Genomic DNA, 27,141 nt, shown 5'->3' on the forward strand with positions numbered 1-27,141 from the left:
AGTGATTAGACATTTAATCTGAGTTCAAATACACGTCATACCCTAATCCAGCTTTGTCTCATGTGACACTAAATAAATGTATTATTATTTGTCTGTCTGTCTGCTAGAATGAATTAGCATGCACCTATATCGGGGCACAACTAACAATTATTTTCATAATCAATTAAACTCTCAATGATGTTCTTGAATAATCGATGACTTGTTTTCCATAAAGTATCAGAAAATGTTGGAAGATATTGATCGGTGTTTCATAAATGTCTTATTTTGTCCACAAACCAAAAATAATAACAATAAGTTATTTCTTTGTGATACAAAGCAAAGAAAACACAAAATATTCACATTTTAGAAGCTGAAAAATCATAAAACTCACAAAACACTCAAACCGATTAATGTAGTAATCGATTAATAACCGATGAATCAAACTGCAGCCCTAGACCTATATAATTTTATCATTATGATCTATACAATTTACACCCTGTAATCAGAGTATGGGATTCTGTAAAACTGGCATGGATGTATGTCAGCAGTAAGCATTCTGTTAGAATAGACCAGTGACTTCTTGTCAGTAAATCTAGTGAAAGTCATGCTGAAAACCCACATGTTCACAATTAATTTAATATTAATATTTTCCTAAAACAAGGGGACACTTGGACAATAGTGACTTTTTTGTTTTTAGTTCACAGAATATTGTGTGGACTTTCTCTTGTTCATTAAAAGGACGGCAGCTTGGATTATGTATGTATGCATTTTAATGCAACAATAATGAAGTTGACATTACAAAGACAATACCCGTTATAGTCAAATCAGTTGTTTTAAGTCTTGTCATTTGTTACGGTGTCAGAAAGGTGTGTCTGTGTGTGTCACACCTTTCACATCTTGTAGCACTACAGTACACACTGTATTATAGGTTTTATGTCACAAAAGTATACCATACACTACAGAACATTTGGTTATCTCTTTTAACTGAAATGGCACAAAAATTTTACACATGTTTACAATTTAAAACATGAGAAAGAAACAGCTGGTTATTTACAATTTCACACACAGACGCATCACTCGACGCTCGAGGTAAACACACTATCGATGCCTTAATAATGGACAGTGTGTACAGCACGGTTAGGTTCAGCATCTGTGAAAAAGTTTTATTGTCAACAAGACGTCAGCCTCTATTCAGTGTCTTCATCCTCTGCCTGCTTCCTTTTCAGCTTTTCCCAAACTCTTTGTTTCTTTTTTTGCCGTTATTTATAATCTGGACAAAATTACAGAAACGTGTAAGATGTTGGACAAAAAAAAGACAGTAAATAAGTGACTGACAGTGATACATACCCATCAAGTCTTCTCACTAGAAGAACAAGTGAGGAGGTTTGGGTGGATGATGGAAATCACCAATGAAATTAACTACAAGAAATGGGAAAACAGGGACAGTAAAAGAGACAAAATCACAAATGTGTATACATAAAAATGGAAGACGGCTAAAATACAATACATAGATCTCTATGATGCTTATGTGTGGTTTCACCTCATCTCTTTTCTATGTGAATACTTACAGCTGTCTTCCTCGTCTGAGTAAGTGCTGACAACATAGCAAGCATAAACAAATCCCAGGAGCTGTGGAAAATAACACACAAACATAGGAAGTTTAAAGGTAATCATTACGAGCCTTGGGAGACTTTGGCATTTTGATTTGCCACACAAGAAAAGCACAGGTATAAATAAAAATAGTAGTTCATAGACATATAAAGCTCCTGTTTGTGACGAGGGAAAAGTCATATCTTCAAAGTACATTGATTAAAATAAATAAATAAAACTTTCAGCACTTCATTAAGCGAGCAACAGTCTGAAGCAAAGTTGAGATTGGGGTAATTTCACAGTAGATTAGTGCGTCACTGTGCAAAAAACATTTTGTGTTTTTCATCTGATCTGGAGTGTCAGACCACGAAGCAGAAAACAACCACAAACAAAACCCTCTCAAATGTTAACAGGAATAATTGAACCTAGTTCTGAAAATAATGAACAGCAAAGAACTGAAGGTGAGAAACAGTGCTGTGGCATTTACAGAAAAACAAAATAGAAATTCATTTGTAGGTTTCAAAAAAGAATTTTGAAGAAAGAAACAAAGCCAACACCACATTAAAAAAAAAAATTAAGAAATTAAAAATTGCACTTAATATGTAGCTACATACTAAATTTTCAGTTACAGCCAGAATTATTTGACCAGCTTATTTGATAACAGTTTGTTTCGGTTTTTAATAATATATAGTTATATATTTGTATATAAACTTATCAATGACACAGCTTTGCACAAATATATCACAATAAATCATTCAGAAAATGTGGCACCTTCCTTAAATGGAGTTTTACATATTACAAATTAAGCAAAAGTTTCTCTCTATGCATCTTGATACATATTTAGTGATGGCAAAACATAATTAAATGGTGAATAAATGATTTATATTGTAAAACAATTTATTCACATAGTAATTATTATGTTGATGCGTTCATTCGTTTAATATTTAATGAATGTAGTAAATATGTGTTGAGTGACGACATCACACAAAACCACTCTGATGATGATGGGACTCACTGAGAGGAGGAGCTGGATGATGCAGTGCAGGATCTCGATATACTGGTATTCCAGCCAGCAGCTCAGTACTGTGGTCAGCTCAGGGTTCTGCTGGTTGTGCCACGCAGGAGAGGGCAGGCTCTCGCTCTCACACCCTGGACCGTTGTCTTTCCACCACGAGCGATGTGACGACACTCCGAGGGTGAGAACATCGCTGTCCTACAGGTTAGAGACACATCTCACATACTGTGCGTCTCCATTCCATTAGAAATCTACTTCCTCAAACACTGAGAATTATATGTACCTTTATTTATCTGGGTGATGCCACCCTCAAAGAGAACAAGAACATTAAAGACAAAATAAACAAGTAGAATATTTTTCTAGCTCCTGAATAGAAATTATTATGCAGTTAAGTAGAATGCCAAATGAAAGAATCCCACGCACGATTGTCTAATTCTTAAAGTAAAAAATACCACAGGAAAAATCTTCTACTGCTTTATCCTGCACATGAGAGTCACGGGGGGTGCTAGTGCCAATCCCAGCTGACATAATATGAAAGGCGGGGTCACACCCTGGATAGGTCGCCTGTCCATCACAGGGACACATAGAGACAAACAACCATTCACTGTCACACTCACACTCACACCTACAGTCAATTAAGTCCAATTTGCCCCAAATCTGCATGTTTTCGGGCTTTGGAAGGAAACTGACCCTTGCTCTGACTGGGTCACGAAACCTAGTCTTCTTGCAAGAGTGCTAACCACAAGAACTATTCCAACCATGGCCTATAATTTCTCATGTAAGAGAAAAAGAGGCTTATTATGGCACAACACTGGCCTCTGGCTGCCAAGAGAAAAACTCAGTGAACGCCATGGGGACTATATATATATACAAATGGTTTCTTTTTTATATATCACATTACCCGGAGCAAACTAAACTTTAAAGTCCTGTCACTGTACACGCTTCTTATTTACGAGTGTGAAACTAATAGAAGGGCTGAACTCTGTATTTAGACACTGTAGCTGTGTGGGTCTTTAATTATCTGACAGTTACATGACCATTAGACGTACCTTTGAAAGCCCTCCCAAATCCAAGTAGAGGCAGCTCACAAAGACATTCCAGCCGACCCACATCAACGTCCACAGCAGGTACTGAGCAAACAAAAACACCACATTGCAGCAAAGAATGAATATGTGGCTCGTGGCTCCCCTCTCAGCAAGATAAATTAATTAATCTAATTGTTAATAGTTCATGATGAAGTACTGGACACTACTTCAGGCCTCCATAAATTGTAAAATTAGCATGAACTAAATCCACATACTGCTACTTCATTACAAAAAATACAATAAGCTTACAGAATCCACATGATTGTTTAAGGAGGAATCCATCATTTCAAAACCTTTTCTGTTTGTGTCTCCATTTAAAAACAAAACAATTTTGACGTAAAAAGAATATAAACCAAAAACTAAATACCTATTTTCTAGTGTAACATTAAAAACAATTTCCCTCACACATTTATCATCTAATGATAGCATAATGGCTTCTATGCTGGATACCACAGCATTAAACTGTCAAATTACTTTGTGTATTTAATAGTTAAAACTAACTCATCCAAACCACACGCAGCTACAACTGTAAATCTTTATTCTCTTTGACTTTTTTTATGTGTCTTAGTATATCATACCTTAGATAATATTGTAGTACAGGCTGTGAATCTGTTATTTGTTGTTCTTGGTTGGACGAGCTGTATTAAAAACTATTTCCCCCACGGGGATCAAATAAAGCATTTCTGATTCTGATTCTAATTCTGATAGAGTATATACGCATCAGTATTAACAATCTCTCCCTGCCACAGTGGATCCTTTACATGCATGTTAAAAGTCAGATTTTAGTTGGACTAAGACAATTATTTGGTTTTCTTAATGTCATGTAAACACGTTAGTCCGACTAAGATCGAGCTAGTCTTAGTTGGACAAAAGTACCTGGATAATGTGATTCATACTACTGCATGTATACGCTTAGTCGGATTGTAGTCGGACATCTCGTTCTGCACATGCACCAAAATTTTGTTTGCTTTGGTTTATTGTCCGACTAGTAAGATTTCTAAATCGCACTAGTCGGACTACAGCCTTAGCTTGACTAAACTGTGCATGTAAACGTACTGATTGTTTCCAGTGATCTGCATATTTGATTTGGCAAAGCTTCTAATTCTGGATGATGCAACCCTCCCCTTTATCTGGGCTTGGCACTAGTAGTAGGAGTACACTGGATGTGGCTGGGTCAGTATTAACAATCTAATAAAGTCAAAAATAATAACAAATCAATCACAGGGGACATTTTACTGCAGAACATATAACCTTTATAGAGTATTTCTGTATTATTATACCGGTCTGTTTAATCCACTAAAGTACTTCATACTGTTCCCCCCCCAGACAGTTTCCTTACCATGATCACGTAGCGTGATCTGTACTGGATGACACCAAACAGGCCCAGGATGACCATGATGATGTGAACAAAGTTGATCATGATGGGAGCCCACTGGTAGCCGAGGAAGTCAAACGCCTGCCTCTCCAGTGCAGTTATCTGGACAGGTCAACAAAGCAGAAACACAGTTGAAAGACCCCTCCGACACAAATGGGGAGTTATGAAAGACCACTTTGTGTCCACAGGAGATGAGATGTCATTTGTACATTTACACAATAAAATGTCAAGGCAACTGCAGCTATGGTTTTATACTTTTCTGCCCTCCGAGCTTCAGTCATCGTGAGTGAGTGAGTGAGTGAAGTGGGGGCAGGGTGGGAAAAAGACAGAGGCACATTACAAAGTGGGTGCAGCCTTTCATTGTGGAGGCTGCACTGGTGGGGAGTCAGTGCTTTTCATCAGCACCTCCAACTGAGCAATACAAAAGATACTTATTTATGTTAGTAAGGCTTCAAGTGACAGTTACTTTCATTACTGAACAACCTGGCTTATAAGGAACGACAGAAAGTAGTGCAAAATACTCCTAATAGTTTGACGTATTATCTGATTTATACACATTTTAATACAACAATGGACAGATAAAAACCTGCACCACTTTATATTCAAAAACAATTTTCATTATGACTAATTTTTTCCTTCTTTAAAAATGGATAGTTTAGAAAATCAAGTAACACAAACAACAAAAAAGGAAGTTTCTCATCAGGAAAAGGAAAATATCAAGGTCTTTTTTTTTTCCAGGTGCACGTGCAGCTTTAAGATGATGAACAGGTGATTTTCAGCAGTGCAGAGAGGAAGGATAGTGACAGGCCTCGTGTGTGTGTGTGTGTGTGTGTGTGTGTGTGTGTGTGAGAGAGAAACATCTTACCAACTGCAGGCAACACAGGAGGACCAGCACGCACCGCGCCGAGCAGCAGCCCATCTTCTTATGATGGTGATGATGATGATGGTGGTGAAGGTGTGAACGACTGGATTTCAAATGTTGCTCAAACACAATTAAGGACCGAACCTGCGGAGGTATGGGTCCATTGCCAGACGTGTAGTGGAAATGAGCAGCGCACTTCACCTCACGAGATAAACACGTAGGCTGTCCCTGCGTGGAAACTATACGGGGACGGGGGGAGGGTAGATGTGTATGACGGGCGAATAGTGCCACAAAGCAGAAGAGGAGGGGAACCTTGAAGGGCAAAGTCAGCCTGAGAATGCTGATAGGACACGTTAGGACATTATTGTGTTGACCAGAGGCAGATATGGATGTTAATTTTGCGTATTAAATTAAATCATTCTAAATCATTCAGTAGGTTTAAATGAACAGTTTAATCAAGCTAAGGCCATAGTCCAACTAAGACAGGCAATCCATTTATTGGGTATGTATGTCTGACTCCGCCTCCTTGTGCTATTGAATCAGTTTCCCATTGACCTTTACGTCACAGAAAAACAAACGGTAAGATGGACATTGAGATGGATCGTGCTGTGGTTCTGTATGTTTCATACCTGCTGTACATGTTAATCGTGATATAAATGAGATGGTGTGGTTGCTGTGTTGTCTGAAGAAAGATGCCGCCGCTGTATGATTTCCGGCAAAAGAACTTTAGTTCATATGTTCATCTGCATGTGCAGAATGCCAAGTCAGACTCCAGTCCGACTAAGCATATGCATGCAGGAATAATCGGACTATGAATTGCATTATCCAGGTATGTTAGTCCAACTAAGACTAGCTTGATTTTAGGCCGACTAACGTGTTTATGTGACAATTATTGTCTTAGTCCCACTAAAATTGATATTTTAACACGCATGTAAACACACACTGACTGAGGTACAACAACATACATAAAACAACTATCATACACAACAAATTTATTAAACATAGCAGTAATAAAAATAAAAATAGCAGATCAAGGACAAAACCAATTATGATACAGGTACAGTTTCATAAATGATCTTGAAAAAAAAATGTAAAAGTCACATCCACCAAAAGAGGTTTCCTCTCGATCCCTCAAAAGTCATCTTAAACTCCCCCACAGAGATGTGTTATAATGTTGGATGTGGCCACAGCATTTATGATGGGATGTCTCAACACGGATGAGGCAAAGAATAATCAGGTTTTGTCTTAAATAAAATCTTGGGGGACATCTGACTCAAAATCCTAAATCTGTAGAGCTCCACATTACATCTGTCTTTCTTCTAGAGATAAACACGCTGTGTGTTGCTATATATCATAAGAGGACACTTACAACCCATTTAAAGACCAAAAGTTTGTCACACACACTCACACAGTATCATCCCCTGGCATGGATTGACCCTCATACAGCAACACCGTCGTCTGCACCCTGATAGGTAGAAGCCCTCACACTGTGCTCCAAAGACACCAGTAGGTGGTGGTAGTTGTGGAGGAACAGGCTTTCACAGATGTATGAGTGTTATCAGATTTGACTGAGACACAGCACAAAACTACACAACACTGTGTAATTCTTTAACCAATAGTAGTAGTGTAGTAGTATAGTAGTAGTAGAGTAGTGGCTTACCTAACATACTGACATCATAAAAAGGTCTACAGACAGAGGCTGTACACATATGTGTGTGTGTGTGTGACGATGCAGTGCAGCTGTGCTCTCTATGGAGTGTATATAAATTACAAATGGCAATAATAATATGAAACATGTAATGGGGGGGGGGGGGGGGGGGGCAGTCTGGGTGAAATGTGGCAAATGCTGCCACGTGGAAAAAACAAATCAAATTATTTTGTTATTACTGCACCATAAATAATAGAATAAAACAGTGTAACTATGTATAATTGACATGTCTCTGTGTGTTTCTTATTCAGTCCTTTATAAACTGTGACTGTTTTACTTTAGCGCAGACAAATGTTCTTGTATGTATTTGTGTTGATCTTTACGGCAGCAGTGGACTCTGGAGTGTTATTGTGATTCTAAACTGTGTCTTTTCATCGCCTCTGAAATGAACCAGAGCGCACACGCACCTCTTCAGCACGGAAGTGATGAATCCTCTTAACAACAGCATCAGCCCCATCCATCCATTCATTCATTATTAGGGCGACAGACCCGCACTTCCTCTTCCTTCCGAGGGATGACGCTAGAATCAAAAGACAAACTCATAATTGGGGGGGTCTCCAGCTCTGCCCGTGTCACATGGAAGCACAGTAGCTGAGCCGAGGGGACGCGCGTGGAGATGGAGGGGGCTTGACTGACTGTGGAGGAGAAACCTGGCACTTGGATGTTAACACTGGAGCTTCAGCCGAACACAGGCGGGGTTTTTTGGACTCTGATCACAGCTCAGCTCAGACTGACTGAGTGACTGACTGACTGCAGGGGGGAGCGGGGGTCGCGCAATTAAAGCGGGTCAGAGGATGCCACATGCAATATGCTGCATTCCTGTTTGGTGAAGCCCGAGAAAAAAGCCATCAAGTTGTCGCCGGTTGTTGATTATGCGCGCGGGGAGCGAGTCCTGGTCCGAGTGGGAACAGAAGCTGAAGGAAGCTGATGATGATGATGGTGATGATGCTGCGCCTCCCCAAATCCCTGAGCTGAGTGAGTACATAGGATGCTATAGCGCAAAGCTGTGTGACAGGCTGGAGGAGGAGAAGGAGGAGGATGAGGAGGATGGAGGGGGGGGGGGGGTCATTCATGTATGTGTCTGTAGATACAGCTTAATTTCCTTTCTTCATAGAGAGGCTGAAGGCTTTGTGTTCTTCATGTCCACTGGTCATGTCTTTAACACACAGACACAGGGACACGTGTTTGTCCACCTCTCTGTTACTGCATTGCCCCCTTCTTCCCCCTCCCCTATGGATTTAAGCCCCAAAAAGATTCACCATCACAGAACTTCACTGTGATTTCATGAGAAGGACGCAGGAAGAATCTCTTCTCTCTCTGCGCAATACGTTTTGCCGACTGTGAGGCATAACGATAATTAACGTTAGACCTTCCGTTAACATTTGCAGCCCTCCCTCCTTCTTCTCTGCCTCCCTCATTCCTTCCTTCCCTCGCTCATAAACGTGGTTGGTTGGGTGAGGTGAGGTAGGGATGGGTGGGTTGGCGGGGGACTGGCTTTTGTCGTGTAAGTTACCAGGTGACCTGCAGGGACACAACATCCTTTACCAGCCCCTGCTTTGATCTGCAAATGAATCGGAAACGCTTTGATGATGAAGAAGAGAAGAAAACGAGGAGGAGAAAAAAAAAAATCATCAGACAGAGACTGAAGAGTGATAAATTTCAGCCTCCCTCTCTGCACCAGAGCCTGACATCCTTCATTCCTCTGTGGCCGCTTTTACCCTCCATACCTGCACGGGTTACCCACGCAGCCCCCCCTCCAAAAAAAAGAAAATCCCTGATCACACCCTGTGCACCGTGGTTTTCTGTGTCAGCCTGAGTCGTGCTGTGTGTGTATGTATGTGTGTGTAACCTGTTGTCACCATCATCATCACCACCATCACCATCATCATCATCATCGTCACTGCAGCCTGAGGTGTTTGTTCATAGAACCCAGAGGCTGTGTGTGTGTGTGTGTGTGTGTGTGTGTATGGCTGATGCCTGCTGAGTGGGTGTCATCATGAGACACACAGGACCCACGACCCCCCCCCCCCCCCCCCCCCCATGTCCCTCATGCATGATCTTCATAAATATGTGCATCATCTAAAAACAAACAAACAAAACAGATGTGATGCTGCTGCTGCTGCTGCTGCTGATGATGATGATGGAGGCTCCATCACAGCTGTTATAGGCCGCGATGTGAATCATTTGATCGCAAAAAAATTAATGAATTGTGATTTAATAATTTGTTTTAGAGGAATAATGTCAGACTGTGTTTGTTTGTGAGGCAGCGTCACACACAGAGAGAGACAGGAGCTTTACACACACACACACACACACACACACACACAGATTTGTGCAGATTCGTGCAGACACGCATTCCCTCCCATTCATTCGTTACACCCCAACCACAGCGTCATCCCTAACCTTTACCATAACTAGTTAAGGTCCAACCCTAACCAGCACCTAACCACAGTTCAAAAAAATTTGGCCCAAACTTGGGCTGTTCCTCAAAAATTAGGTTGTGCCTCAATAAGACCAGGCTTTGGTCTCCATGAGGACCACTGGTCCTGACAAGACGAGTAGTTTGTACAAGAAAAGGTCCTAAAGAGGTAACACATACAAGTACACACACACACACACACACACACACACACACACACACACACACACACACACACACAGCTTCTCCCTCACAGGGGCATGGTTAATCGTTGTTGCAAGCAAACATTTGACCTAATTCACATTCTCACACAATAGCAGCCTCCCCCCTCCTCCCTGACACACACGTACACACATATGTACACACGCACACACACACACACACACACACACACACACACACACACAGCTGTTATTTGTGTCACACAGTGAGAGTGAGGTTTTTTTGCTCCACATGAGCTCCCAGGTGGTTTATCCAAACCTGAGTAGATTGGCAGAGAGTGAGGACACTGTGTTGGCTGCCTGGGCTTGTTTGAGAGCAGCTCCAGTATTTATGAATAATGAGCACACACATGTAAATGTAGTTCACGTTACAAGAACATTTAATAGCCTATCAGTGATATTGATTTCTCGCTGTGTTCTTGTATTTTTGAATGAGAGTTAAAAAACAACAACGATTGGGCCTTGTCAAGCGCAAACTGAAACTACACGTTTTCTTTATCTTTTGAAGGAGTTACACAGTTTCAGTTGTTGATTGTTTTGTGGCAAGTGTAGCATATCAACATGATGTGATGAGGACGTCATTGTGATTGGCTGAATAGGTCACTGACCGTTAGATTCAGGTCAGCAGGCTGCTTTCATCCAGTCATCTAGCACGGAAACTCAATGTTATTTTACTTTTCTGGTCTGTGAAACAAAAACAGAGACAAGTCAAGTGTCTTGTATCATCTAAAATCAAAAAGCATCATATCGAGATACCAAAATAAAATTCTTACAATTTAGAGAGTGAAAAAAACAGGGTCATCTAATCAATGAATGAATATGTTTGTGACCTGCACTATCATTCAGTCATTCTTTATTTATGTTAAATAGTTTGTAAAAATAAAAATATCTGCAGTTGTTTGACAGTGGATTAATCATTCAGGTTATTTTTAAAAGTCAACACTTCGTCATTCCACTTTACTGGTTTAATGTGACAGAAACTCCAATATCTGTTGTGTCAAAATCAAATTTTCAATAATAATCAATTTTCTTAACGTCTTTGAGTGTTAAGAAAAGCGCTATAAAAATACGATGTATTATTATTATTATTATTATTATTATTATAATGTCTGCTGCTTTAGATAATTTCTGTTACTGGTTTTTGGAGCTTTACAGAGAAACAGTTAATTGATTAATAACTGGCAGCTTAACGACCACTGAAAACAATGGTTTGAGGACTTAAAGTGAGCGCTATATTTTTAGGCTCAGTGGCCTACTTACTGGCCTTTCAATCACACACTGCAGCCTTCACGTGGTGACGTGTTGTTGCTTTTTTGTTTTAACTGTTCACAAAGATCAAGAAAGGACTGTCATGTAGTCTTTAAAACCTCAAGAAGGGGCAGGTAATGATTGACGATGCTGCAGCGTGAGCAACAGTCTCGTGGTCTGTGATGCACAATCAGGGCAACACCTGGTAAATCTGGTGTTGGAGGAAGGGAGCGCTGGTAGTTTGTAAGGAGAGCCACAGGCAGGGTGGGGACGGGGGACACGGTGGGGGTGGTGGTGATGGTGGTTGGGGGGACACATTGTTTAGCATGAAAGCAGTTGGTGAAGGGCCTTTTTTTTTTTGCTCTTCTTGCTCTGAGCACTACGTCCAGTGGGTTGGCTCGGACGAGGAAGCTGTAGGGCCAGTGATTAGACTGCAGTGCTGAGGCGTCGCTCTGGCTCAACACCACTGGCGGAGGCAGAGGGACAGAGGAGAGAAGAATGGGTGGGGAGGTACAGACACACGGGGGGAAATGTGACAGCCTCCTCTCATCATCTGCTCTCAGTATCTTCAAACACCTGCCTCTGGACTCCCACGCACATCTTCCTCCCCTCTTCTCTCTCTCTCTCTTTCCTTTCTTTTCCTGCACACCTACACCTTTCCCCTTCTCTCTCATTAGCACTCCAGCTCCTCAGCTCTGTCATCAGATTAAGACAGATATAATTAAACCGACGCTGGTGTAACTGTGCACTAAATTATCATTGCATCATAGGTGCATATGACACTTTAAATCCTACGAGTGTGGTAAAACACTGGCATTAAAGGCCCAGTGTGCAACATTTGGGTTAATTTGATATAAGTGTGTCATCACTTTAAAAGATAAACTGTATTGTTTTTGTAGCCTTGGAATGAACCCACTGTATGAGCATTAGGCAAGGGTAGCAGTCTATGGCCTAGTGGGGAGAAAACCTGGCTTGTAACTGGAGGGTTGCTGGTTCTGGTTGGAGACTGCCAGGCCTCTGAGCAAGGTCATAATGTACCCCAGTGTGCATCCTGTGTACTCCTAGTGCCGGTCCAAAGCAAAATGGACAAATGGGAAGGTTGCATCAGAAAGGGTAAATGATCTCTACCAAGTCAAATATGTGGATCACTGAAAAAGCAGGCGATCCCAAGAGAGGGAGAAGCTGAAGGTCCGCCATGATGCATCACCACGTTTCTAACAAACCAGCAGAAGCAGAAACGTACGACACAAAAGAAGAAGCCTTATCTTTCTGGTATGCAGAGGCCACCGTAGTCCCCTGGCGCCTTTGGGAAAGGGAGGAGTGAGCGCGGGTGTTTTTGTTACAATCTTCATTTGCACCGTTACGGTGCTTTTCCACTCTACAGTTCTATCACGGCTCGGAGCGGCTCAACTCTACTCGATCATTAGGGACAGGGTGCATTTTTTAGTTCCTGCTCTGGCGAGGTTCTAAGCGAGCTGAGCTGACACTAAAATGCGACGTCGACAGACTGCCGGCCACTGACGTCAGAGAGTGTCGTCACTGGAAGAGTCATGAGCGTGACGCCCGACACAAGAATCAAAGTGAACAATGCCAAACTGTAGATCAGTTAAAAAGACTTAAAAATCATAAAAAAAACGCGTTAATCTCCAACATTTTCTATTATTTCTAAAATATCAATATTTATCAGAAGAGTCTGGTGTTCGTGAGCCGAAATCACAAGCCGTTCATCTGTATTTACTAATCTTTTTAATGAGCAGATTCTAATGATTCAGTTACACTGAAAGGAACTGCTTTGCTCGTCACTACTTTGTGTGTGTGTGTGTGTGTTTTGAGTGTAAAATTACATCATGGCAGTTTCGTGCAGCCGTGCTCTGACGACCCCGCCCACATTGAAGAGGTACTGTAGTTATGGAAAACGACGTGACTGATACCCAAACTGTCTGGAGTGGAGCTGTGCTGAGCCAAATCTAGAGCTGTATAGTGGAAAAGCTGGAAAAATATGGTCATTGCAGCCCTACCTCCTTCTTCTCTTCTTCCCTCATTCCTTCCTGCCATCATCACAGTCCATCCATCTTCTACCACTTTATCCTCCACATGAAGGTGGGGGGGGGGGGGGGGGGGGGGGAGAATAGGGAAGAAGGCGGGGTCACACCCTGGACAGGTCACCAGTCCATCACAGCGACACACTTCACTCTCATACCTAGGTCAATTTAGAGTGTCCAATTTGCCTAATCCCCAAATCTGCATGTTCTTGTACTGTGGGAGGAAGGAGACATCACCACAGTCATACATTCAGTTATTATGTTGGATATCCACTATTGTAAATTTTGACATTTTTAATTACACCTTTTTAATTTTTTTTTAATCAAGATCCACGCTATTTCTTGAGAAATTAATGGCAAGTTGAAAAAAAAATGCATCTGGCAATATTGAGAATAGATCTGCACTAATGTTTAATGAGTTCTCAGTCCCACGTTTGTCATAATTCTAGTGAAAATGAAAGAAAATGTGGCTCACACAGAGGTCTCCTGTGATTTTGGCTGGTTCATCTGAATGAAATGCAAATTACAAATCAGTCATTTAAAGACTCGCCATAAACTCTTGCTAGCTTTGTAGCTTTTGTGAGATGCAGTTTGATTCATAATGGAGCTCTAATAACTCTAAATAAACACCAACATCTGCTGCTCCATAGATTTTAATCATAGACCACTTATCTATAAAAGAAATTGACATAGTCTACCTGTTTCTTCTTTGAAGCCAACCAGGAACCAACAATAAATTGCACAGCCACCAGGGGGAGACATCTGTGAACTTCTGTTTGGTGCTGTGCCAAACCGCGGCTCTAAAAGCTTCACAATGGGAGTTCAGATTCTTATAGGTGACGTTAAGGACTGGTTCCCTCCTGTATTTCAACCAGTGAACAAACAATAAGGCTTTTATTGTGAAGCAGCTAACCTTTCACAGTAAAAGTCTGTCAGTTTAGTGGGTAAGTCCACAGAAATACCTGGACAGCTGTAGGATTCACTGTCGGACATGATGTTGTGTACAGACATTCATGGTCTCCGGATGAAACTCAAATGAATCATAATGAAAAAGAACATTTTAGTTCTTTCATGATGAGAGTGACAGTGCAGTGATAACAGTTTCAGTGACATTTAGCCTTTAAATCAACTTGGTTAGGTTCAAGAAAAATGAGATGATTGAAAATGAGGACTTAGTTAAATGTTATATAATGTTGTCATATCATGGTCACAATAATAAATAAATGAATGCGATTGTAGTACAATCATAGTCCAGATTAAAAAAGTATTTTTTTAGGAAATTCAAACGACACAAAACTGATTGTACACGTTTCAGGGATTTTGTAGTGTGATCTTCAGTGCAACAGAAGAGGAAGCTTGTTAATGTGATGCTCTCTACATAATTGCATTCTATTTTAGACTTGCTATCAAAGCATTGTCACACAAACTCTCAAGGTTTGATGATTATTTAAGTGAAGAAGCAGAGCGATAAGTGAAGAAGAGCATCCTAGAAACTCTTGCTTTTGTTGTTTGAGTCCTTATTTAGCCTCAGCAACATTACAGGTCACTACAATACAAACAGAGCTCGTTCAGACTGGTGCGCTGCCTTCAGATATATATTGCTCACCAGACGACAGACAAATTGTTGAAGTAATTTTGAAGCTGAAAATGTAATTCCGTCTTTTGCGGGCATCTAATGATAGATTCACGAGAAAGGATGACGTTCATACATAAAACCCAAGTGAAACAGCCACATTGAAGTGTTTGTAAGTAGATCTTTGTTGTAAATGGAATAAGTGTAGACCGTGAGAGACATTTACACAAACACACAGAGACAGTGAAGCGTCTCAGCACAAATTCTGACGATGTGTGTTTCCTGCAGTCTGACATTCAGACGGACAAACACATAAACACACATTGTCACAGTGGACAGATGGCACGATTTGATAGAGATTAGAACAGGCTTGTGTTTTTGTTTTTTTATGTCTGTATTTGTTTTCCCTATTGTTTATTTTAAACATATTACACTGTCTGGCAGACGGCAAAGAAGGCGACAAGAAAACAGCAAAGATGTTCTTGTGTGCTCACTCTGCTTTCACACTTGTCTTCCTCTGAGTTTCAGGTCAGTCTGCCTGCTGGCATGTTGTTGACTCACTGTGTCGGTTTGTTGTTGTTGAAACGGTTAAAAAACAAACAGGAAATTTGTATTTCTGCCCGACTCAGTTGTCTGGCTCATATGCTGCAATTTCCCTGAAAGACCACAGATTCTCTCTGAAGCAAAACGTTCCTAAGATAGTGAATGATACAGGACAAAAAAAGATAATGTTTAAGTTTGAACCAAAATAAACATTCCAGGGTTGAAACACAAAGTGAGTCTTCAAGATCATAAAAATTCATAAAATCTCAACCACGTCAGTGTTAAAACACACTCCACATGCGAAGTGACACTTTTAGAAAGGTTGATATTCAAACACGTCTGCGCTTCTGAACAGAATGTACAAATTCATGCTACAAAACATTTCCCGTGTTTTGCAGAAAAGTTTAAAAAAGCAATGTTTTGGTGGGAGAAAGAACAACTATACACAAAAACCTCTTTCCTCTGAAGGTACAAGACCGGTAGAACACAAAGCAGAGCCTGCACACTTACTCCAAGTTTCAGTCCAGTGTGGATCTTCCTCAGGTCAGAATGATTTTACAGATGTCAGGTACCAACCATATATAGATGCAGAATGGCCACCTACAGGAAAGCACAGAAAGGAAAGGATTTTGTTGTCATTATACAACTGAAATTGTATAATGAAATTTCAAGGTCAGATGAGATCCAAATGTCTAACATTCATACATGTTTTGATGGTGGGAAGAAACCCAAGCAGATACAGGGAGAACATGCAAACTCCACATAGAGAGGTCCAAGACTGGGAATCAAACCCAGCACCTTCTTGCTGTGAGGCAACAGTGCTTACCACTAAGCCACCTTGCTGCTATATGTTGGTCACCAGGTGTGGTCAAATATCTTAAACCCTTTTAAAAATCAATTATTCTTACATTAACAAGACAAAAAAAGGATTTGTCCCACAGGAATATGAACTGTGTATAAAAGCTGAGCAAATAAACAATTACATTTCAATATTATATCAGGGTTATATACAAACTCCATCAGACTAGATCAGACCTGATTCACGGAGGAAACTGTTGCCATCAATATTTTGGTCTTCAGGTTATTTCAGTTACAAGGATGTTGGATTGTTAAAGCTCATGTTCATGCTATAAATCAGGAGTCTCAAACTCAAACAACCTGGGGGTCAATGAGTGTCCAGTCTGGTCATGAGGGGGAAAAATTAGGAAAATAAAACTGGAAAAATAGCTTAGAATCATATCACAATATTCCAATAAAGACATTCATGGTGATATTTCACAGAATTTCAAAGTAAACATGTTTGTTATGAGATGGAATGATACACAGTTCACAATAGAAAACAAAAATTAAAACTCTAATACAAACACTAAACATGCTCATATATATATATGTATATATATATACATATATATATATATATATATATATACATATCATTTTATGTTAAATACATTAAAAAGTGTGATGCATGTAACTTTAGGTTTTATTATCACTGTTCATGGTAATAGTGAACAATCATGTGTTTAGTATAATATTCTGTCTATAATGCAGCCACAGGTGGAGGAGGTCGTGGGCCAGTTCTCATTATAATTTCATATTAAAGGGCGGAACATATAAAAATCAATTTTGGGGGGCCGCAAGTTTGACACCTCTGCTATAAATGTAAAACATTGATGCTTGAAAATCTTTGTATGTTGGTGACATGTGTATGTAAATATCTGAGTAAACCTTCAAAGGAGGTGAAACACAAGCTCAGGCCTGAGGCGTAACATCTCCTTGCTTCACTGCTTCAGCTCTGAACAGGAATTCTCACTCCTCCTTCCTTCTGCCATTTGCGCCGTGAATATTTTCCTTACGGGTCCACAGCTTTTGTTCACCCGCTTAATGTTTAATAAAGGTCAGACCATTTTGTCATTAAAGCACCACTCTGTGCCCTCTTCTTCTTCTTCCTCCTCCTCCTTCCAGATCCCAGTGAGACCGTGGCACTTCCCTGCGTGCATGAGTGTGAGGGTGTGAGTGTGTGTGTGAGTGAGAGCAAGTGAGCGTCAGCGCTCCCACATGGCCTCCATGCAGGACGGGCTAAACTTCACGGCTCCTCCCTACGGCAAGGTCCTGCTGCTGGGTGCTATCGCTGCTGCCTCAGCCTTCGTTGTTACGATCCTTATTGTGGTGCTCTGTGTGGGCTGCCAGAGGTGAGAGAACACACACACACACACACACACACACACACACATGTAGACCCAGGATGCTCATTTCTGACCCCGACAATGAGCATGTGCACATAAACACAGCACTGTGGAGCTGCAAAACCTTTACTTAACGGTCCATTGACATTAAGGACAGTTTATTGGCAAATAATTGAATATTTTATGCATAATTATTTGTTTGTATAAACGTATAATTGCTTTAAAATAACATTGTTTTGTGATTGGATTGGATGTGAATGGATTTTTTTAGCCTTTTCTTTGTACTTTTGGCAAAGGCCTTGTATTACTGGGGCCACCATCTTGTACCTCACCATGTTTCTATGTTCAAATACTTTGTTACTGTACTTAAGTACAAATTCACGTATATCTGTACTTACTTTTAACTATCTTTGTTACTCGTTACTACCAAATTAAATCAGAAGAAGAAGAAGAAGAAGAGTTGGTAATGGTCTGTATTTATATAGAGCTTTTCTCGTCTTGATTAACTGCTTTACACTATAGTTTTAGTTTTACCATTCACACGCTGCAACATGGGGTTAAGTGTCTTGCTCAAGGACACATATAGACTAACAGAGCCAGGAATTGAACCCACAACCTTCCAGTTAAAAGACAACTCGCCCTACCACTGAGCTACCATCCTTACCAATCCTCACTTTTTTAATACTTTTACTTCTCAAACTTAAGTACATTTTATATCAGAAACTTACTTTTGATACGTACTGTAAGTACAGTAAATGTCATATACTTTAAGACTTTTTGAGGAAAAAGATAATTAAGCTAATTAAGTTTTCTTTGCGATATTTCATAGAATTTCGAAACAAAAGTGACTGTTTTGATATGGAACAATAAGGAGTGCATGATATATACATTTATTTGTGATGCAAAAGGAGTCTGTAAATTAAAAAAACAGACAGAAACCATTCAGATTAAGTGGAGGGCCACAGGAAACTGACTGCTGCAGTAGGTGGATGAGATTCAACATTAACTCTTTTCCTAGTGATCATGCCTACCCCAGTTTTAAGGCTCATGAGCCAGTGGCCGAATCCTTAAGAACATGTTGCAGTTAATGAGTATTAATGTATAAAACGTAGCGTCAAATACATGTAGTGGGGTGAAAAGTAAAACATTTCCCTCTGAAACAGGTGAAGTACAAGTACCTCAAAATTGTACTTGAGTAATAGGTTACTCTCTGTCACATACATAAGCAGCTGTGTGCACAGTCATAAGATGACTCAGCTGCACATGGACAATGATTCAGTTCCCTCTCTCTCTCTCTCTCTCTCTCTCACACACACACACACACACACAAACATGCACACACAGACACACTGTAGTAAGTGTCAATGTTATAACAGATCGGTTGTGTTTACCACAGGAAGGGAAAGACACACAATGTCTCCGGTGAAGGTGGAAAACATCGTCTCATGGACATGGTAGGTATCACTGGTCTGGGGTTTTTGTTTGTGCTGCAGCAGACGATGCAGTAGCAAAACATCCCTCTTCACCAGGGACCAAAATCATTCAGGACACCTCTTCAGTCTTAATTAGTGTTTAAATGGCATTGTGTGTGTGTATTGTCAGGGAATACTCAGGCAGTCGAAGCTGCGGTCCATCAGTAAATCAGACACAGAGATGAACAAGATGAACTGCAATGGCAAAAGTGAGTACATGTTTCGCATACAAATCCTGTTCTCTGCATACAGTGTCTGACTGTTGCCAGGTGTAAACCTTGTGTTTTGTTCCCCTTTTCTGCAATTTCACATGTTTGCAATTTAACATGCATCTTGTTTTAGCTGCACGCCAATGTTCTTTTGGCTTCTCAGAAGGACTGGACACAAGGATTGATTTGTTTTTGTCTCCCGTATCCACATGAGGTGAATGTCATTTTTCTGATTACTAGTAAGCGTGCAAGTCAGGACAAGTTCCCACCAAAGAGAAGTAACCGTTTATCCATTAAATGGCAAAAAATGGAAATGGAAAATCAATTTCATTTGGTTTTTTGCCACACTTAGAAGCATAGATTGGACAATTAACCTCAAATAATGATAAATTACTGTAGAAATCACCGCAAACATCTCAAATTCACACAAAAACCTCTCTCTAATCAAGTTCAAAGGCGTTGCAGAGGAGAATTTGACCCTAAAACAGGATTCACTTTACATTTACAACTTGGCCTCCTTCTGCTGGACTGTACTCATGTCATCATGATTTCTGAGCACAAATCTCTCCCTTTAAGACAGAAATCACTGAGCCAAGACAAATCCTGGAGCTTCACCAATGGCAGTCAACTGGGAACTGCATTTGTGTGGGCACGGTGACAATAGCCTGAGCGGGTTTGAAGAAATATAAGCATATGTCCTGCTTCATACTCGTCCTGCTTCCACTGCAGAGGAATGAAGCCAACTTGGACGCAGCTCTTCAACTCTCTGCGTCACTTCCCAGTTCACTGTCAGCTCCTAGTTTTCTCTTTACAGGGAGAGATTTATTTTTGTTTTGCAAATGGGCGACAAACTGTCCAGTCCTGGAGGAGTAAACGTATGTGAATTCTGCTTTATGATGGCCATTGGCTGATGGGACAGTAATAGCAGCCTGTATGTGGCTTGCAGAGGCGTCTAAAACGAAACGTCCAGCCAGCATGGACCCTCTGCTGCTGCCCTGCCACCGGTCTAACTCTGACCTTCGTTCTCAAGGCAGGCAGCTTCCCCAGATCCCTTCAGGGACTGGAGAGGATGGAGAGCACACTTACTCTGAGGTGGGCAGAAGCTCTTCAGCCACACGTACTGACGATGCCCTCTACGCCATGGTAGGCAGGGCTGGTCAGACGGACACTCCTGCCCCTCCGGCTGTCCCGGCGAACACGCCGGCGCCCCCGGACCCAGACGGAGATGTGGAAGGGGGGCTGCCTGAACCCGAGGCCCAGGTCATGACTCCGCCTCATCCTCCGGAGACGGCCGAGTACGCCTGTGTCAGGAAGTTGAGGAAGGTGGACAAGGCGCCTCAAAAGAGGGACAGCGGGACCGACATGGGGGAGCCACCTGCGCCGCCTCCACGACACGCCCCGCCGACACACCCCGCCCCTCCTCCGCCACACCCTCATAGCACAAAGTTGCCGCGAAGAAACATGGATGCCTTTAATGTCCCATCATTCCCAAAGGTTGGTAGAGTTGAATTTTTCTTTGCACACACTGAAAATTTTACTTTTTAACAGATGATATTTTTGAAGTTGACGCAGTGAGACTCCACCTACACCTGACATTAACCATGTTACATTTTTGTATCTTGATATGATTTTAACCAATTTACATTTCCCCTCAGTGTCCACACTGAGTTCTGGTCATCCACAATAGAGGAAGATAACAGCCGTCTTATGTGATTGTATTTACACTGTTGTCTTACGAAACTGCTTCATCGATGAGGGTCTCAAATAACATCTATACCAGGGCTGCACAACATATCGCTGCTTGATCTGTGATAAATGTAACAATTCAGTTGTGAATATCTGCATTGTAGATATCTCTAATTCTATTTTCAGATATCTACAACGTCATTATGTCTTAATTCAGGTTCAAGATATCCGTAATTATCCTCAATTGAAGGTATCGGCACTGTCCTTTGTGGATCTCTTTAATTCAGACTCAGATAGTCAGAAAGAAGTTGTAGACATCGCAAACTCCAATTGTGACTCGTCATAATGTCGTAGTAAGAATATCCTGTTGACTGATTAAATGTTAAAACCACTTGCCACAGATGCGCTCACTCCAGGTGATGATGTGGTCGATCAGTTGTCCAAATTGAAAAAGGAAGGTATGGAAGAAGAGATGCAAATCATGTGAGCCTTTATTGTTGGCCCTCTTGGACTTTCTTGGAAGTTGTTTGCTTGCTTGGTCATTTCCGTGTCCCTTCTCATCTTCTGATCGGATGGAGCTAATCCGTCAATTCAACAGGGCAAACTGTCCATGCTGACAGTAGCTCACACACCTCCCTGATGAGGGCTTTGGACGGTCATATAGCTTATGTAAAGGTACAATAATCCATATGGTATGTGTCCTAATCACCAGGACGTGTCAGCAATTATTGTGAACTGATTCCGAAAATAAATGAAAGAAAGAGGAACCCTTCCTCACATTGTGAGTGTTGTTGTCCTCGGTGCCACATAAAAAGGTAACAGCTTCACATTTCCTTTGCAATAAGCCTTGACAGCAACACCTCAGTGGTCACTTTTATCTTCAGTGATTGAGGAATGATGGCTGGAGGGGGAGAGGAAGACAGCAGCTTGTTGTTCTCTGGAGGTCTGACACGGGCGGTAGATGAGATGATGGAAAGCACAAGACTTGAGATGACGTCTGTGCTCTTGTGCAGTATCTTTTGTAGCAGGAGAGTTCAGTGATCGGTCACTCTGCTCTGATTTTTGTGGTTTAAGGACATTCATTCATTCATCTTCTACTGTTTCATCCTCCACATAAGGGTTGCCGGGGGTCAGCTGGTGCGAAAGGCGGGGTACACAAACAACCATCCACTCTCACACCTACAATCAATTTAGAGTGTCCAATTTATCTTATCCCCAAATTCTGCATGATTTTGGACACACGTGGAGAACACGTGTGGTTTAAGGGCATTTTGTATACAGCACTTTTTTTTTATTATTGTTTCCTTGTTGATGCTGTGTCAGTTTTTGTTGCTGTGACACATTAGCACTTCTGCCTACATTTCTTCAAAGTCCAGGCGGCGAGTGGTGTCAAATTGTTTGAAGAGCTGCTGGTGATCGGGGGGCCATCTCTGCTCTCAGCAGTGTCGTCTCCTCCATATGCTCACAGCAGCAGGTGTGTCGACAGACCGTCGGGTTTTCCTGTGAATGTGAGGCTCTGTGTGCTGCCCTCCAGGTGACAGTGGGAGACTATTTGCCGCCCCCTGTGTGAGGTCATCAAGGTTGTGCTCGCCGCTGTGACCCCGGGTTCAGTTACATGACCAGTTCACGGGCTTACATGTGTGCGCAGTCTGCTCGCACGGCTGTTCGCCACTGACTTTCTTGTGGATGATGCAACACGTTGAAACTGAGTCATGCAGTAAAATAAACACATGGTCCCACATGCTGCAGGCGGAAATCTATTGAATACTGTATGAAGTCTATACACTGCACATATACTGTACCACCTCTGTGTGAAGTCATTTGTTTTGTCTGCTGTCCAGAGGTGGAAAGTAATAGATTACATTGACTGTTACTGTAATTGAGTAGGTTTTTTGTGTACTTTTAAAGTTAATTTTAAAATTTGTAATTTTACTTTTATTAAGTATGTTTTTTTTTTGGAAGTACACTATAAGTTCACTATGTTGTAAATCTACTGTGTAGAAAATAAATAAATTCACACACCGGAAATTTAGGGAATGATGAGGACAGGTAAACGATGAGGATGAGGACGTGAATGATGAGGACAGGTGAATGATGAGGACAGATGAATAATGAGGACAGGTGAATGAAGAGGATGAGGATGAGGACGTGAATAATGAGGACAGATGAATAATGAGGACAGGTGAATGATGAGGATGAGGACGTGAATAATGAGGATAGGTAAATGAAGAGGACAGGTAAATGATGAGGACAGGTGAATAAAGAGGATGAGGACAGGTGAATAATGGGGACAGGTGAATTGGCACTAATTAAGGTCTCTGAGTGAGTGAGAAAGTTAAAGCATTTGTGACCTTTGACCCATTTTGACTGATACATTATGTGTTTACATGTTTTAGAGATTTGCCTTTAATTAAAAACAATTCATGTTCCCTTGTCCTTTTTGCTCGACACAAGAAAGAACCCCAACCTTGTTAAAAAAGTAACTACATAACTTTTACTCTGAGTAAATTTTAAACAAGCTGTTTTTACTTTACTACATTTTTAAACCAGTACTTTTACTTTTATCAAAAATAGTGGTACTTTTACTTGAGCAGAATATGTCAGTACTCTCTCCACCTCTGCTGCTGTCACACATGAACATGTGAGCAGCGCCGCCTCAGTTATTATTTGTTGTTCTGTTGACAGGAAGTGATGTTTATGGGCAACGGAGAGCAGTATATCTGGAAGCCTCCAGAGGATGAGGACATGCTCATGCTGCAAAATAAAGCCCTGGGCCCAGTGGGTGCTCACACGGTGGAGAATATACAACCGTCTGCTGCTGCGGTGAGCAAGGACTCCTCAGCCTGTTCATCAATCTGCCTGTGTTTGGGTTTTTTTTGTTGTTTTTTTACTTCATTTTGCTGAAGCTCCATGTTTCTGATGTCGCCCCTTAAATTCACTGTCAATTGGTTTTCCGACAAAGCATTTTTCACACCCGTAGTATCTTCTGAATCTTGCTTCTCTGTGCAGTATGAGTGGTGCTTAAAAGTATCGGATGTGCAATGAATAATTGTGCAGCCTGTTTAATGAACCTCAGTAATCTCAGTAATGTGTTGTTTGACTGCAGGTGGCTGAGATGTACTCAAAGGTGTGTAAACCAGGGAAGAAGAAAAGAGCTGTACCTGGGTCTCCTCCAGCCAATCTTGGCTTCCGGACCTTGGGGCGCGGTGACCGGGACGGGGGGTTTAGCGTAGTGGTCAAACCGCAGACGTGGGCTCCTCAGGAGGGGAAAGCAGTCGCGGGGCCCCTTGACGACCACTGCTACGAGTCCATTGGGACAGAGGAATGTGACCCAGCCTATGAGAACGTGGAGAGTGGCGGCGGCTGGAAGCGGGAGAGGCCCCCCAACACGTGTGCCACACTGCGGCCGAGGAGGAAGAAGGCCCAGCAGCCCTTGCAGCAGCAGCAGCCTCCTCCGCCACCACCAACGCAGCAGACCCCCAAGTTACAGCACCTGCCTGCCAAAGCCCTGCTGCTGCCGGGGGAGAACCTGTACGAGAGCATCGGCGACCTGAAGCACGGCTCCACCACATCCAGCACCACCACCATTTTCACTTTCAACGACGGCATGGAGATGTACGTAACAGGGCTCTGAGGTGGTGGCTGCACTGTGATCCCCCCCCCCCACCAACTGTCCTTCCAACACAAGGAGCTGAGCGAACACCACCACAAGGAGTGACGGCTGAGCCCTTGTCATGCTCACCTACACATACTGTTTACATTCAAGTTATAACGTCACACCTTTCACAGGCTCCAGAGGCCTCGGGGCAGTAATGTTGACCTGTTATGACCTGGGCTGAATACAAAGTCCAGTCTATAAACCTTATAAGGAATCCAAAGGTAGTGAAGAATAAATGAGCACAAGACCATTGCAGAGCAATCTAATGGTAACAGTAGCACTTCTGTTTTACCGACACATGATGTGCAAAGCACAATAAAGTAAAAATGCCTAAATTCTTCCTCAATTCTAGCGGGTAAACATAGTCATTTATATTATTATATGGTCCGAGAGCAGGACTCTTATTTGGGGAAAAGGCACAGCATTGTGAGAAATCATTATTGTTGGCACTTATCATGAGCAGGGCTTTCTCTGTCGTTGGTCAAGATGTTATCCAGAGCCGAATTTAAATGATATAAGGGAACGAATTACTAATCAAAAAAATACTTGAAAGCTCAGGGACCAAGAGAAACAATTATGAGAGTATTATAATTAAAATTGCACACATTTTTGCATTCCTCCAAAAGGCTTTGACTAATTTTGACCATTTTCATGTAAAAAAGAAAAACAACAACAGATTCTTCCCTCATGTTTTTGTCTCATAAGACAGACTGAACACTGTCTCCACTGCCGTCTGTAAATGATGTGTTTTTCCTTTGTCGATCCTGTTTCTGCACTTTGCCTGCTACAAATTGCATGCTTAAAAAAAAAAAAAAATGAAGATAGAGAAAAAAAAAGAAACAAAAAAATCAAAATCATGTCATGTAGTACCTCTGTATGAACGTTTTTTTTATGTTTTTTTTTCTATTGTTGTTTGCTGTTTTTTTTTTTTTCTTTCAGTGTGTTTATTTCTCTGAAGAGCACAAAGCCAGTGAGATGACGGATGTCCTGGGCTCGGTGGGACGCAGTGGGACTCTGTGGAGCAGAGAGGAGTGTTCATTTTGTCTCCTCTTGTGTCTGCAACACACTCGCACACACACACACACACACACACGGTGTGGATGAAACAAGACTAAAGAGAACTGCTCGGGTTGTAATTGTGGAGACAGTCCATTCAACACACCCCCCTCCCTCCCCCCCTCTGCTCAGTCCTCACTCATATCTGTGGACCGCTCCATCCTCGTAGTCTCTGCCTTGTGGTCACACGAGTCTGCTCGTGGTTTTTAACCGTCGTGCAGAGCTGGAGAAACTACAATAGAACTGACGTGTATAAGTCCATCAATGAACACTCTCTCCTCCTCTCTCTGTTATCAGTGTTTAAAAAATAAAAAATAAATAAAAGAAGAAAATGTGAAGAAAAACATTTACTGAGCATAAAAGCATCACCATGAGGATAATAAACACAAAGAATCACAGCCCAGTCCTGGAGAAGTCAATGACAAACAAGTTCATTCGACCAAATATCCCCAGGAAACAATGTGATTATTATTACTGTATGTTGATGCAACGTGTATGTACATTACAAAAGAGAAAGAATAATAAATATATCATCAGTGTCAAGAAATCTATCTTTTTCTATTATGTTTAACTGTGTTTTGGAATGACCTATCTTGTGACACAAACTGCAAACCAGCTGCAATGTAAATTTCAGTGTATTCCGTTTGTTGTTTTTGAAGCCATGACGCTACAGTGTTTTGTTTTTTTCTTAAATTATTATTATTATATTTTTTTTTTTCTGGAAAACCCCAGCTAAGTTAAATGTGGCAGCTAATGTTGTGTGTTTGCTATTCAGACTACAGGGTCTTGTACTCAAAAAGCGTGTAATTAAGTGCTAAGTGCAAAAGATTGTAATGTTTTATATCAAGAATACTATTCATGAAATGTCAGTCAAGTTTATACTTTTGTAATAAAGTGGCACTTTAAAAAAAAAAAAAGCGGTTTATCTCATAGTTATTAAAATAGACAGAATTTGCCGGGTGAAGAGCTTCCTGTATGTCTACGAGTCTACAGATAAATCAAAGACTTGTTTTTTGGTAGTTTGTTTTTTTATTTACACCCTTTCTTCCGATCTCTCAAAGCTGCCTGTATATACATATTTTTGAATCCTATGAAAGGAAATAAAACCTGAACACAACCTAAATACTTACATTCTTGATTTGAAATTCAAAAAAATATCATTAAAATGTGTCATTTTAACACATTTCCACACACTATTTTACATCTAAGGGCTG

The 27,141-nt window shown here is 41.3% G+C and overlaps 2 protein-coding genes across 5 annotated transcripts; one reads left to right on the plus strand and one right to left on the minus strand.

The window, feature by feature from the left end:
• Positions 1-731: 731 nt before the first annotated feature.
• nkain5 (sodium/potassium transporting ATPase interacting 5) lies at positions 732-6,157 on the minus strand. The gene is made up of 7 exons (XM_058643168.1): positions 5,910-6,157; positions 5,009-5,146; positions 3,634-3,714; positions 2,585-2,782; positions 1,548-1,608; positions 1,327-1,398; positions 732-1,249 (listed from the first exon to the last, which is right to left on the minus strand). Exons 1-6 carry the CDS (start codon positions 5,961-5,963, stop codon positions 1,343-1,345), a joined length of 588 nt encoding a protein of 195 aa, XP_058499151.1. The 5' UTR covers positions 5,964-6,157; the 3' UTR covers positions 732-1,249; positions 1,327-1,342.
• Positions 6,158-8,382: 2,225 nt separating this feature from the next.
• si:dkey-70p6.1 (uncharacterized protein LOC570575 homolog) lies at positions 8,383-26,859 on the plus strand. Of its 4 annotated transcripts, none has more exons than XM_058643792.1 (7): positions 8,383-8,589; positions 17,626-17,852; positions 19,243-19,300; positions 19,449-19,527; positions 20,474-21,021; positions 23,899-24,036; positions 24,320-26,859. In XM_058643792.1, the coding sequence occupies exons 2-7, from the start codon at positions 17,719-17,721 to the stop codon at positions 24,845-24,847; spliced, it is 1,485 nt and encodes a 494-aa protein (XP_058499775.1). In that variant the 5' UTR covers positions 8,383-8,589; positions 17,626-17,718; the 3' UTR covers positions 24,848-26,859. The 4 variants fall into 4 exon arrangements, with proteins under 4 accessions (XP_058499775.1, XP_058499778.1, XP_058499777.1 ...); XM_058643795.1 differs by having other exon boundaries at positions 20,675-21,021; XM_058643794.1 differs by having other exon boundaries at positions 20,558-21,021; positions 24,320-26,858.
• The last annotated feature ends 282 nt before the right edge of the window (positions 26,860-27,141 follow it).

This window comes from Solea solea, chromosome 11, assembly GCF_958295425.1.
Source record: "Solea solea chromosome 11, fSolSol10.1, whole genome shotgun sequence".
NCBI lineage: Eukaryota > Metazoa > Chordata > Actinopteri > Pleuronectiformes > Soleidae > Solea > Solea solea.

Excerpts from the sequence above, each read along its gene's own strand:
- nkain5 (XM_058643168.1), bottom strand. The coding sequence starts at position 5,963 with ATGGGCTGCTGCTCGGCGCGGTGCGTGCTGGTCCTCCTGTGTTGCCTG. Across the intron at positions 1,609-2,584 it reads TCATCCAGCTCCTCCTCTCA|CTCCTGGGATTTGTTTATGC; the intron begins GTGAGTCCCATC and ends TATTTTCCACAG. Across the intron at positions 1,399-1,547 it reads CTCAGACGAGGAAGACAGCT|TTAATTTCATTGGTGATTTC; the intron begins GTAAGTATTCAC and ends CATTTCTTGTAG.
- si:dkey-70p6.1 (XM_058643792.1), top strand. The coding sequence starts at position 17,719 with ATGGCCTCCATGCAGGACGGGCTAAACTTCACGGCTCCTCCCTACGGC. Across the intron at positions 19,301-19,448 it reads AACATCGTCTCATGGACATG|GGAATACTCAGGCAGTCGAA; the intron begins GTAGGTATCACT and ends GTGTATTGTCAG. Across the intron at positions 24,037-24,319 it reads TACAACCGTCTGCTGCTGCG|GTGGCTGAGATGTACTCAAA; the intron begins GTGAGCAAGGAC and ends GTTTGACTGCAG.